The 14,414-nt window shown below is 42.2% G+C and overlaps 1 protein-coding gene across 1 annotated transcript; it reads left to right on the plus strand.

Moving 5' to 3' along the window:
* The first annotated feature begins 488 nt into the window (after window positions 1-488).
* Window positions 489-14,213, plus strand: dera (deoxyribose-phosphate aldolase (putative)). The gene is made up of 9 exons (XM_023409771.2): window positions 489-646; window positions 2,111-2,208; window positions 2,801-2,948; window positions 3,689-3,784; window positions 3,909-4,043; window positions 9,208-9,336; window positions 11,908-12,020; window positions 13,592-13,741; window positions 13,977-14,213. Exons 1-9 carry the CDS (start codon window positions 616-618, stop codon window positions 14,031-14,033), a joined length of 957 nt encoding a protein of 318 aa, XP_023265539.1. The 5' UTR covers window positions 489-615; the 3' UTR covers window positions 14,034-14,213.
* The last annotated feature ends 201 nt before the right edge of the window (window positions 14,214-14,414 follow it).

Raw genomic sequence — 14,414 nt, forward strand, 5'->3', positions numbered from 1 at the left:
TTGAAAACCTATTTCTCATATGAATAGCAACATTTCTTGAGTGTTCTGTGCATTTCAATGTTAGTATGGTTTGGTGTTTGAATGATGTCTCTGATGTTTACAATAGAAGTAATAATACATTGGCAGCAATCAAAAGTTCAAAAAGAGAGGTATGTTGATAGTATAAAAGATTTAAATATGTTAAATATACCTATCCCAAGCAGTGACGATATAGAGTTTTGTCTGTGGAGTCTCTAAAAAAACAGAGAACTGGAATCACATGACTTAGTTTTGTATGTTTGTCATTGATTTATATATCATTTATTTTCTTATTTTTCTGTTTCTGTTATGTCTATTTTACACACACGCACACACGCACGTACGCACTCACACACACACACACACACACACACACACACACACACACACACACACACACACACACACACACACTGTTGTTTTTCAAAATGTCAATAAAGTTGAGAAAAAAAAAAACGTTTTACTGCGGAGGGATTCCTCTTCCGCTACACACGTTGTAGTCAGGAAGTGGACTGTTGACAGGTCAGCTCGGCTGGAGGTGGCTGTTGTTGTTAATTCCAATATCTGCGCATTATTAAATACTAACCGTCCTCAAACATGGCGGCCAGGAACCCAGGCATGAAGCTCGGTGAGTAACATTATTCCTGCCGCCGTTAAACTGTAGCTGTAGCTCAGTTCCTCATTAACACGTGTGGTCATCAACGTTTTGCTGTGACTTCACAACAACTCGTTTTATTATGTAACGTTTAACGAATGAATTTATAGTATTTTGCCTCGCACTAATTGTCACTTCGCAAGGTTTAATAGTAAAATAGAGCAACTAAGAAAGATACCGACCTTCAGCGTAGCCTTAACTCAGTTTAATAAGTAACGTTTCAGAGGTAACTGACCTATTGAACATAGAAATGTTACTGTGTAACCCACTGTAACAAAACGTATTATTATCATGACGTAACAGTTTTAGAAACTATCACACAGACTGTGTTGGGTGAAAGTTACAAATCACATGTAGCATTATGATACATACAGGCAACGTACTGTTAAATATGTTGATCATACGGCTGCCATGGGACAGCCAGAGCCTCTCATGACAGTCTAATTGTGAACTCATGACAGCCCACCTCTCCCTGCTCAGCTAACTACTTAAACCCTACTGTACCATAGTTCAGTGTATTGTAAAACCAACATGCTCTGACACTGACGTGGTCAATGAAATGGCAGCCATAATGATTTCTTTACACTGTAATTTGCCACCATTTCATGTCTATTTATATAGTTTAATTAGTTTAATTCAAGTTTATTTATATAGCATCATTCAGACACAAGCCAATTCAAAGTGCTTTACAGAGAGGCATACATTAAAAATAGAACATTAAAATTACATTACAATAGCACTTAAAACAATAAAAAACCAACTTGCATAAATAATAATAGAAATATTTAGATACATAAGATCAGGTGGGAAACTTATGACACCATTTTAAAAGGGGTGCTGTTGTGATAAAGGTCTTTCACAACAAACAAATGCACAAGATTGAAAAGAGAAACTAAAAGCAGCTCCAGCTTCTCCAATTTCTATGCACATATAAGTTGCAGAGGTGGACAAAGTCCACAGCTCCATGACTTAAGTCTAAGTATAGATCCTCCTGATCAAATATTTCTCCAATACAAGTGAAAGTTGTTCAGACAAATTTTTACTTGACTTAAAGTACTGGAGTATTTGATTTTAAAAATACTGAAGTATTCAAAAGTACACTTTTTTATGTCAACTTATATTGTTCCACATTTACAGAACCTGATGACTCTGAAACAACGTACTGACTGACTGACTGACTGACTGACTGACTGACTGACGGTGGAACCTATAGAATAAAAAGCTTGTAGAACATGATACAAAGCTGATAGAAATGGCCATAAACACAACTGAATCAACAAAAGGAACCACTGTCGTTCTTGTATATATTTATTTTTATTTAACATGCCACATCCCCCACAAAACAGCTTGGCAGTCTGTGTGTGTGTATCCATCAAACAGACGGTGGAATTGCTATAGATGCAGCTTTCACTTTTTTTCCTACATCCCCTGTTGCAGACCTGGAGTGGATATCCAAAGTGAGAGTGAACACGCAGGCTGTCCTGAAGAGAGCTCAGCAAATCCAAGGTCAAAAGACCCCCAAGAAACAGTGGCAGGTAGGTCTTACCTTTCACCTGCATCCTGCATGTGTTACACATACTGGGACATGATGACAAGAAGACCGTACCACTTTAACAGTTAATTACTATATGTATTTATACATCTCCATCTGTATGCATTTGTATATTAATGCTTGTTTATTTGTATTTGTACATTTATAGAAAATGAATGATAACAGATAATTAAGAGGGTGATAAGAGTAAAATCTTTTGTCATAATGGATCTTATTTTACAATGCAGTAGTAATGTATGTTGTGATGTAAAAGACTTTTTGGAAAATCAATTAAGAAACTATTATGCAAATGGATATTTTGGCTGATCCAGAAAATTAAAGGTCCATATAGTCTAAAGGTAGATATCCATGTGTTGTTCAACGCCATCAGCCATGCCCCAAGCCCCGCCCACCTGCACCCACCATCCAACCTTCTAGAATTGGGTTTCTCTGAATCTGCTATATTTCTATTTGATCACTCAAAAAACCAACCAGCCAATCAGAAAAGAGGCGTATCTGAGCAGTGGGAATTAATGCTGATGATGGAATCAAGCTAAAGCTATTTCCTCTGTTGTTTCTATGTGTTTGTCCTGCAGGCTGCCTGGCTGCTGAAGGCTGTCACATGCATCGACCTGACAACTCTGGCTGGAGATGACACACCATCCAACGTCCATCGGCTGTGTCTGAAAGCCATCCAGCCAGTCAGATACGACCTGCTCAGGAAGATGGATATGCATGACAAAGGTCTGCTTCTGCCACCACCACAAACACCACATATAAACCAGTTACAGTTTGAGCTTTTTAAAAAGGTGCCACTACTAACATTGAAACATAAAGCATGCGTTTTACTCCAAAAATGCTGAGCTCAGTTCCACAAGCCCAAGTTGACGTCTTTAAATGAAGTTCAAGTTCAAGTTGTTCTTCATTCATTTTCACATGTACCCCCCAACACTCTCTGTAGAGTATAATAATTGTCACTACCCATTCGGACACGGTCCAGGACCCAGTAGCAGTAGGAGGTGTTTAGGCCTAGATGTGTCTGCTTTCACAGTCACGTGTTGTGGGATGATTGTGTTGAAGGCTGAATTAAAGTCAGTGAGCAGAAACACTCTTTCTCTCCAGGTGGGACCGGGCTGGGTGAAGGGCCAGTGGAGCTTAGAGCAAACTGGAAGGGGTCGGGTGTGATGGGGAGGCTGGACTTAATGTGCTATAGAACCAGCCTCTTGATTCACTTCATGATGATAGGTGTGAGTGCTGCAGGGTGGTTATCATTCAGACAGCACACAGGAGACTTGTAAGGCTTTTGACTAATGGTTTCAGCTCTACAGTCACAGTTTTGTCCAGCATTTTTCTTTAATAGTAACATTGTTGTCATCAAATTAAAAGCAAAGATCTGGGACCAGAATAACCTGCAGAGGGCGACACAGACCACTTCACCTCGTGTTTCTTGACTGCTCTGCTGTCTGTGTTGTGTTGTGTTTCAGGAATAACTACAGCAGCGGTGTGTGTGTATCCGTCCCGTGTGGCTGATGCTGTGAAGTCGTTAAAAGCGGCCAACTCCAGCCTCCCTGTGGCCTCAGGTAAGTCACCTGAAACTGAACCAGAACTGTGTGAGATTCAAGTAAAGTAACTGGTTACTGCAGGTGAGAAATGAACGGTGAGCTGAAGTGTGTGTGACTGCTTGCGTTCTTCCTCCTCCCCCAGTGGCCACTGGTTTCCCAGCTGGCCAGACACCACTGGAAACTCGCCTGCAGGAAGTCCGCATGGCAGTGGCCGACGGTGCCACAGAGATCGACATCGTCATCAACAGGACGCTCGCCCTGACAGGACAGTGGGAAGGTACGCTGTGATCACATGATGAGCTTAGCACAGGTCAGTAACTGAGGCCTGTGACCTGTAGGTCAACAAGAAAACATCTGCTTTGAGTTTAAATCATTAGTCAGATTTTTTTGTGAAGAGCCAGAAGATTAATAAAAAATTTACTTTTTGATTGATTTGGAGTTGGAATTTCTGACATCACTACAGAAGAAAATGAAAGGTGCCAAAAAAATGTCTGCTTTTGGTGGAGCAGGAATAGCTTTTCCTGGGGACCTTTGTTTTCTTAAGTTATTTTTTTGGGCATTTTTGCCTTTGTTGTAGCTGCAGTGAGAGAGAGATAGGAAAGCTGGGGAAAGAGAGAGAGAGAGGGGGGATAACATGCAGCAAAGTGCCTCGGGTCGGCCTCGAACCTGGGCTACTGTGGTAAGAACTGAGCCTTCATGGTATGCGCTCCACCAGATGAGTCCTTTTCCTGGGGACTTTTGACCGCCACATGGTCTTTGTTGGCAGATGGTGCTCTCCAGTTGTCATGGAGATGCAGATGTTCAGTTTTTTTGTTGTTTTAATGCCTCTGTGCTGGCGATAGCCGGAGCCGGAGGCTTTATGTTTTCAGGTTGTCTGTCCATCCGTCCGTCCTTGTGAATGTGATTTCTCAGTGAGGCCTTGAGGGAACTTCGTCAAATTTGACACAAATGTCCATTTGGACTTAAGGATCAACTGATTAGATTTTGGTGGTCAAAGGTCAAAGTGACATCAAAAAACATGTTGTTGGCCATAACTCATGAATTCACTAATTATGACAAAATGTAACTCAAATGTCTATAAGGATAAAATGAAGTGATGACATTTTATATCCAAATGGTCAAAGGTCAACTTTTTCCTGTAACTTGGCTGGTTGGTGGAGGAAACTCTATTTGTTATTAACATGAAAACTGCTTCTTACTATGAAGCAAAAAACATTTTTCTTATGTCAGGGCTTAATTAGCAAATATTGAGTGGCTCAAACTATGTTTTTGTGTCCACAGTGTAGCTGTAGTCGATGCTAAAGAACAAATACTGATGTGGTCACTGGTTACACATTGTATCCACAGACTCTGAGTATAAGGCGTAGAACTGTCGCTATTGGGTTTAAACCAGTGCCCAGTCATGAAGAGTGGGGCCTGCAGCTTAGTGCGCTACACTTATACTTGTAGAATCTGGGGTTATGAAATGTTGTATTTTGTATAGGCTTCGCCCTCTTAGAGCTGTCGATATTGAGATAAAGGCAAAGTTTGATGTGGTCAATGCCCTACTGGACCACCAGAGTGGTCACATCAGTTAACAAGCACCATACCTTCCATGTAATAAAATCAAAAATTTCATTCAAGCCACAACCCTCTGCTGCACTAAGACCTGTCTGAATAATCCAGGGCAATAACGCTCTCCACGCTCATGCTGCTGTGAGGAAGCAGCTGGTGATTATTACTGTAAAACACGGTAGAAGTCCCAAGTTCGAGCAGAGCAGGAGCGAGAGGGAAGAACACTAGCAGGGGCTTGATGTGTGCAACTGGAAGATATCACATGGCGGGTGGGTGGTAGAGTAAGACTTACACAAACACAGCAAACTTATGCCGGGAGAGCAGACAGAGACAATTGTTGAATACTGTAACAAACCAGAAGCTCCTACATGAGAACCAAATGTCTGACAGTGTGCACATACATATTAACCTCTCTATGGCAAATGTCACTCAATACCCTGTGAGTTAAGGGAAAACTCAGACATGTCACATACTGTTGGCAGAAATGGATACAGGGAGAAGGGGAAGCCTGTGATGCCGCTGCAGAGATATCATCTACTGTCACTCTGCTGAACGGAGCTGCGGAGGAGGACGAGGCTCTCATAGAATGAGCACGGATACCATGTGGGTGGTCCTTCCTCGCACAACCAATGAGACAGCTGCTGTTTTGTCAGAGGCTTCCCTTGGGAATTATCTCTATAGTGCACAAGCAGCTGTTGGGTCTGTCTGAAGGCTGCTGTGTGCGTCATATAATGAGACAGTGCATGCACTGAACAGAGGCAATGAGACTCCTCCTCTCCATCTCATTTCTTTGAGGAGGGGGGAAATCAATCCCATAATTTTGAATAATGAGGCAAGATGGAGAGACAGACAGCACATACTGTACACAACACAACTGAGTACACCCCTGTGCAATATCACTAAAACAGTAATTGTGTTATTTTAAAAACCCCCTCCGGGTTAAATAAACCTGAAGCCTTGTCAGTACAGAGAGAGAGAGAGTTAGCATTAGCACAAGCCTCAGCCACTGCCAGTTACAAGTTAACAAACAACATAAATAAAAGATGCTAACTATGCTAACCATTCTGATCCGTCTGCTAGTCTCTGGTTCTGATCTCAACAGACTCCTCATCTGAGTCTGGGTCTGACTGAGGCTCAAACATGTTTCCTCCTCTGACCATCTTGATGCTCTCTGCTCTTTCACCTGTCCAGCTGGAGCAAGCAGCTGGTGGGCGGGGCATAAGGCCTGATCCAGATATCTCAATCAGGGAGTAAGAGGAGATGAGCTTCAGACCCAGTTTAAAAAAAAAAAAAAAAAAAAAAAAAAAAAAAAAACATGTCTGGAGAGGAACTTGAAGTTGAAGTGTTTTTGTTTTTTTTTTATCTTATGTATCATTACAAACAAACGGGTCGGAAAGACTTGAAGAATAGACCCATAGTACAATGGGCCACTGGAACAAAAGTCAGTTTACTTGTAACCACTGTGTCAAATGTAAAACAGATGAGTAAGTGCTTTTGACTTGGCACAAAGATTATCCATGGAGACCAATATTTCAGTGACTGATGAGATGGTGAGAAGGACTGCATGAAGTCAACCTCTATGGACGGCATTAGGGCTGAACAATTTGGGAAAATAATATAATTGTGATTTTTATTAATTAATATGCAATTATTTTTTAATTACGTTCATTTGGGGTTATGCTTTCAAACATTTCGGTCAGTGATCGTTGTCGGGTGGTATTTGTCTTATCTGACACAATCGTCAGCATTTTATCCATGCAACTATCGTACATGGCTTTGTTGTGCTGATACAGGTTAGAGGTGTTGCCCCGTGAGGTAGCAACAGCAGCAAGGCAGGTTCTGCACAATACCTGACGCTGAGCAGCATCTTCTTTTTTAAAGCCAAAATAGTTCCACACAACCGACGTGCTGCTCCTCGTTGACACTAAAGTTTCTGCAGTGCCAGGTTCTGTCGAGCCTGAGGCCATTATACAACAGGTCGAAGTGTAGCGTGTCAAGTTGTTGCTCCCTCTTTTAGCCGACTGTTCTGCTCTCGCTTGCATGTCACGTGACCAGAGTGTAATTGCAGCCTTTGAGGTTAGAAAATCGTGTTTTATCATATCGCGATATTACCGCAAAAGCGATTAATCGCTCAGCCCTAGACAGCATTCAAGAAAAAAAGATTAAACTTTGACAAAGCATATGAAAAAGTCTGATGAATGTTGGCAGTACGTTCTTTGTTCCGATGAAACCAAAATCATCCGGCATGTTTGCTGCGGACCTGGTCAGGACAACCACAGTGATTGTATAGTGCTTATCATGAAACGTGGAGGTGGGAGTTATATGGGACTGCATAAGAGCAAAAGGTGTAGGGAGATGACATTTATAGATGGCACTATGGATGTGAGCTCATGTATATAACACAGAATGAAAAGATGACTCCCAGTCTCAAGAAGCTTGACAGGAGAGGATTTTTCCGACACTGATCACAAACACTGCAAAAATCACAGAAGAGTTTGTGATGGAAAAAAAAAAGTTTTCTTCTGACTTGAATCCGATAGAACACCTTCAGATTATTTTAAAGTAGAAGATAGAGCAACAAAACCCTTCCAGCAAAGAGCAGCTGAAGAGAATCATCTGTGAGGAAGTAGAACATCTCTCCACAGATTTGTGCAAGACTGGTATCATCCAAGCCCAGGAGGATCGAATCTAACATCAGAAACAATGGTAGACATACAAAATATTAAAAAATAATAATAATAAAAAGAGTGGAAGTAATCCAAGAGAGGTTGCATTTTTGGCTTGAAAGGGGAGTTGCCTGGTGAGTAAAACAAAAGGTAATTTCTACTGCGTCATCGAGCGAAACACAGGTTGCTGTTTTCTTACTCCTTTTCAAGAAGCGTTTAATTGGTGGATGCCCAAAGACATTTCTCTACATAAATGTTCCCATTCAGGGGTTAAGCCCATAGGCATTCGCTGATTTCCCGAAAAATGCTGGATTGAATAAAATTGGGCACACTTCTGCGCACAATGGAAATTGCTATTTTGCCTAACAATAACTGCATCATTGTGGCGAACCATGTATGTCAGTAACCACTAACGCACACAAATGGGTGAGAAGTGGGGAGGCCACAGAGAGGCGGGGGGGTGTGCGGACGCGCTGTTGTGTTCACTTGAGATGAAAAATCTGTTTCGCTTGTGGCAATGTGGGAGTGAGAAGAGCCTGACTCAACAGCTGTGAGTGTAGAGGAGTCAACATGTGTAGGGGAAACATGTGCGTTAACAGAAAGAACTGCGAACCACTCAGAGGAGGGGAAAGCAGCGAAGAAGTGATTGTTCACAAAATTGCTCTTTTTTTGAGAAGTGGCTGGCTCTTCAACGAGCTGCTGTGCATGGCAATCACACATCCACCACATCTCATCATCATTGCCGCCTCTGCTTGCGGGGCGATTCGACAGGCAGGTTTGCCCTGGTGCAGGCGGGGTGTCGACTCTTAGCGACGGGGTGTCGTGGAGCAGGCTGAGGACCCACTGCTGGAGGAGACAGGGGAGGAAGAGAAGGGTGGAGCTGAGACGTAGTTCTGTAATGACTTCTCCCTGTCTCCTCCTTCAGACGCCTGCTGGAGGTGTGTGACTGCTTCCTGGGAGAGTTGTCCAAAGAGGGGCTGATGGGCTGAGGGGCTGATGGGCTGATGGGGCTGTGCTGATGACCTTTGCTGGGACATATGAAACCACAACCCCCCAGCATGTACAGTGGGAAAACCCAACAGCGACAGAACTTGACAGTTTTTTGTGTATTTCTCAACTGATCACAACTAAAATATAGTTTTATTTTTACTGTATTGAATCTTCCCGAATGTTTTAGGAAATAAAGTAGGTTCATTAACTGTTTCCTGTCTCCCTCTACAGCCATGTACGATGAGATCCGTCAGTTTCGGGAGGCCTGTGGTGACGCCCACATGAAAACCATCCTGGCTATTGGAGAGCTAGGCACCTTCACCAACGTCTACAAGGCCAGCATGGTCGCCATGATGGCTGGTCAGTCTCACCATAACCTACTCTGACATCTTTCAGTGTGTCTTAGTCATAGTCACATTTTATTTTTTATAAAATGTGACTTTATGTCTCCTGTTAAATTTACATTTAAAGGAGCTATTTGAGAGTTTTGCTATCTCTACATCACTAGCGTTAGCATTACCAACTGTTTACTTCATCAAATTTGATTCCCTTACTCACCAAGAGCTGTCTCCAGAGGTGGTAAGCAAACCTCTTGTTTTACTTTTAATTCTATCACTTCTTTTCATCTATTGAAGTTAGCATGCTAACCAGCTAGCCCGTCTTGTCACTTTCCAATAGTGAGTCACTGTAGGGTCCAGTGCCATGAAGAAGTAGCGCTGTTCAGAAGGTGTATTACAGTATATCCTCTTGTATTGTAAACACAACAATGGCTGCTGTTGATGCTAACGTTGGCTATGTAGCGATAGCAAAACTTACAGATAGCTTCTTTAAAGGAATTAGTTGACAGTTGACATTTTAACAAAAAGGCTTATTCTGTTTATTCCTAAATGAGAAACTTATCATCAGTCTGTCTGTTTGTACCGGCGGATACATCACACAAACAAGCCAAACATGTTTCCACAGAGTACTGTAAAAGAGCAAATCACATAGGGGTTGTGTGTGAGTATAATTTTGTTAACGAAATGCAAACACATGGCGACACCCTGCAGATGTGTCGGTGGGTGTGTTAGAGCAGAAAGCAGCTGGTCTTTATCTTATAGTAAGTTCAAGTCTTTAAATAGCAACTAAAGAAAAGTGGACTTTCTTGGATTGTCCTACATGCAGGCTGAAAAACCACGGCAGTAGACTGACAGTAACAACCTTAACCACTGCAGCAGATTGATGTGAGTGTGTATGAATATTCCACATGTTCAGGTTTAACTAGAGCAGTGGCTCCTGTCAGACAAACATCTGTTAAATAATACAACACATTGTCTACTGCCTTCATGAAATCCATTAAGCATAATCATGACAAATTTTAAAGCTTAGGCTTGTTATTCTTATGCAGACAGAATTAGAATTGGTTTAATAAGCTACTTAAAGAATGAGATACTAACGTTCTGTCTACAGAGGAGGCGTTTCAGCCGTGATTTTCAGCTGTCCGTCTCATGTGTCTGACAGAACAGATAAGTTGTATTTTAATCAGTCAAGCTTTCCACCCAGGCTGCATAACGACTCGTGTTTTAATCATGCGATTCAACACAATAATTACAGTAACTGCATTAGGCTCCTAATGCTGTAAAACACAGATGTAGGATGTGAGCTGCTGCTGCTCTGCTCACGCTACACCTCCTGTATAGACACGGTGCACAGTGTGATATATATAGTTCCGTGTTCTCTCCGATGGAACAGGTGTTTGACCTCAGTCTCCTGAAGGACAACCCACAACTCGCTCGTGATGTCATTGGTCTGATTGTCATGAGGCGCTAAAGAGGTTTTTAACAGTCTGAAGTCTAAGTCAGTGAAAGGTGAAGTCTTGGTGTAATTCCTGTTGTCATCCAGCTTGTGGCGCTGCTGCTTAATGTTTCCTCTTGCCTTTTGTAAAGGCGAACCTGATGAGAAGAGCTCTCCTTCTCTCACGCACGCACACACACACACACACACACACAGACACACACACACACACACACACACACAGTATGCTTAACTAGCCATCACATAATAAGCCGATTACAGAACCAAATTGTCAGGGGCTCTGATAGAGATCATTATTAAAATGCATTGCTTTTGTCGCCACACTCGCTCCTTAATCTCCCCTTGTTCCTATGAATTGCGTATGAGATTCCTGAAATTGAATGATAATTTCACCTATTAATCTCTGATGCAGGCTATTTTACTCTGCCGTTCCCCGCCAGTATCCCCCTGCCCATGCAAATGAATAGAGCTTCATTACCGCCACCCGCATTTAATAACCGTTATCCATTATCTGGTAATTAAGACTCCCCATAACGAATCTTAAGGATTATGCCAGTTTGAGGAAGAGGGGAGAGAGGCTGAAAAAAAGACCTGACTGGAAGAATACATAGAACATGTCTTTAATGAACTGGAAAATGTTCATCTTGTTCTGTTCAGTAATGAACAGTCATTATACACCAGGGAGGCAGAAGGGGTGATTTTTTTTTTCTTTCCTGCAGCCCGCAGTTTGTGGGTAATCTATTAAAGAGCATCATTTCATCTTCTATTTTTATCAGGAAAGCTGATAAAACATAATTGGCTGTGAAGAAAGGGAAGGAAAAATTAAGGATTTTATTGATGAGCATGCAGCTGCCCTCTGTTAGCCATCAGCAGCAGCATATGTTCTTGTCTGGCCCGGCCAGACTATCAGAGTAATGCCCTGTCCGTCCTCTGTCTGCACCCTCACACGGACACCGTGGTGCTGACTCTGCTCCCCGACTTCAGCAGCTCGTCACATGTGAAATCTTCATGCACGGGTTTGAATGTGGAACGGCTAAATAGAAAACATACTGACAGATGGATGATAAGTGCAACATGACAATATCTGCAGGACTGTGTCACATGCTCCACTACATGTCACCTGTTCAAACCCAACAGGTTCGGACTTCATCAAGACGTCCACAGGAAAGGAAGCTGTCAACGCTACTTACCCAGTTGCCATAGTGATGGTGAGAGCCATCCGTGACTACCTCTTGTGTACAGGCCACAAGGTACAGTACTTAACTCCTGCCTTTCTGTGGGGCGTGAATATTTCCTGGTTAATGAGAAAGAGGGAAAATGGGGCGCACACTGTAGATCAGCTGCATGGAAGTTGTCGTCTTTACTAGTGTGTTGTCTAATTTATTAGTTCCATTTCGTAACCAGCCATGGGATTTTAAAGGCCAGGAACTTATAAATCTGCTCAGTGAACAGAGGCACCGATGTCATGTCAGATCAAGAGCAAAAATCTACACAAACCTTAAAACAAGGACCTCAAATTTACTGAACCCTGGTGCAGTACACACACATTGTTCTTGTTGTAAGTGTCTCATGCAAACTTCAAATAACAATAATCAAATTACATTTTAGTTGTTTACTCCCCACACTGCAGACTAGACACTGGCAGTGATTGTGACAGAAGGTGGATTAAAACAGACAGAGAAAGAGTCAACACAAGTTCTTCCTCCATCAAAAAGGAAAAGCTGATATATGTTGATACTTCAGATCAGCAGCCGAAGACAAAGATAATACCAAGAAAACTAGCATCTTGTGTTAATTGGAGAACTTCACTCTATTAGCTATCTGTCTAGCTTTGAAAAGGAGAACTCATTGCGATGACTGTATACATATTACTTTCCTAACATGGATATAACCTTATTTAACCTGCTATATTTTAATGATCCTGTAATGTTGGCATTGTAACTTAACCAACTGCATTGTTGTGTCAGATGTATTGAGTGATGCTGGATATGCTGGGAAGAAAAGTCCTCCAATGACCACGCTGTTACAGTACAATACGCCCAGCCCGGCTGCATCCATGGAGATTTACATGTTACCATGTTATTTAAGAAAAAAAAGTTCTTACATTTTGCTTTTTTAAAAACAATATCCTCATTCCCTGATTCTAATTCTGAGTGATCCCATAGAAATATAGCAGATTCCAGGAAAACACTCAGAGAAACCAAATCCTGCAAGGTTGGATGGTGGATCCAGGTGGGTGGGGCTTAGGGCATAGCAGTGACTGCTTTGCTGTGACATCACAAAGTAACAGACGGCTGGTTCTAAGGCTCAGTTTCTGAATACAGGGTTCCCCGATATAAATGCGGGTCTCCGTTTGTTCCTTCTCCATTTCTCTCCTCCTCGCTATATATTCGTCTTTTCTTTGGTCGTGTCCGTGCCTCGGCCATTTCCCAAAATATATCGTTGAGTCGTGAGCCCTAGTTCACGGCGCCGTCCAGCTATCTACTCTCAGATACTCACGCTACTCTATCAACTCTGCTCACTGCCCCCCCCATATGTGCACGCGAACTAACCCCCACCCCTCGCCCAACCATCTTGTCGGTGATTGGCTGGAACGTGGTTTGTTATGTTTTTGGGCACAGTCTGTGTTTGTGACGCCTGTGTTGTCTCCAGAGACCGCGCTTTTTCACAGTGTATTCAGGGGGCAGGCAGCTAGCAGATCAAGGGGAGATGCCTATGATCTGAGACAAAAATAAAATCACGCTGAAACCATGCAGGAATGCATAGTGCACCTTTTTAAGTGAAATGTGTGTCCTGTTAACAGAAGTGTGTGTTTCCTCAGGTGGGCTTTAAGCCGGCGGGGGGGATCCGAACAGCTCAGGAGTCTCTGGTGTGGCTCACTCTGATCAAAGAGGAGCTGGGAAATGATTGGCTCAGTCCTCACCTGTTCCGCCTGGGAGCCAGTAGCCTATTGGCTGATATTGAGAGACAGGTGAGGACTCATCACACACACACTACTTTCTCTATATCTTACTTTACTGCATTAAACGTTCTATCTGACATTTTTTATCTAAAATTACTTTAAAGTAAAAGATGAACAACTGAACTTAAAACAAGTATAGAAAAATAAAGTATCAACAGAAATTGACAGAAAGGTTTTTTAATTTTCTAGTTAATTTTTACACTGTTTTTAATTTTAACTGTCACATCTGCTCTTGTTCGTACAGATCTATCATCACGTGACTGGACAGTATGCAGCCTATCATGAGCTGCCTATGGCCTGAAGCTATGGACTTCCTCTTTTAATGACCAATCAAAACCTCATATTCACCACACAAGCCTGTCAGCGATAGTCCAGCCAGCACACTGACTCTTTTATTCTGATAAAACAATTTAAACAAAAGTCTTAAATTTGTACCTCTGGCACTTGCTGAAAATAAAAGATAATATAAGTGGAAAGATAAGTGGCTCCTGTTCTTTCCACCTTTGTTCAGCCAAATCTAAGAACAATTTGACAAACTGGAGAGATTGCACAAATGGTTTATTTCTTCATGCACAGCGACCCTGGAAAGAAGAGAGATGTACTGAGAGCCAAAGAGCTTCCATCACATCCATGAACTCTCCTGTTCATGCCGCCTGTGTGATTTTGCATATGCTTGTCAAGT

This window comes from Seriola lalandi, unplaced genomic scaffold (assembly GCF_002814215.2).
Source record: "Seriola lalandi dorsalis isolate HSWRI2012SDOR001 ecotype SW California unplaced genomic scaffold, Sedor1 jcf7180002054407, whole genome shotgun sequence".
NCBI lineage: Eukaryota > Metazoa > Chordata > Actinopteri > Carangiformes > Carangidae > Seriola > Seriola lalandi.

What these genes read in the sequence shown, in the direction of transcription:
- dera (XM_023409771.2), top strand. Translation starts at nt 616, where the DNA reads ATGGCGGCCAGGAACCCAGGCATGAAGCTCG. An exon ending in GAACCCAGGCATGAAGCTCG is followed by an intron (nt 647 to 2,110) that starts GTGAGTAACATT and finishes CCCCTGTTGCAG; the next exon opens with ACCTGGAGTGGATATCCAAA. An exon ending in TCTTGTGTACAGGCCACAAG is followed by an intron (nt 12,021 to 13,591) that starts GTACAGTACTTA and finishes GTGTTTCCTCAG; the next exon opens with GTGGGCTTTAAGCCGGCGGG.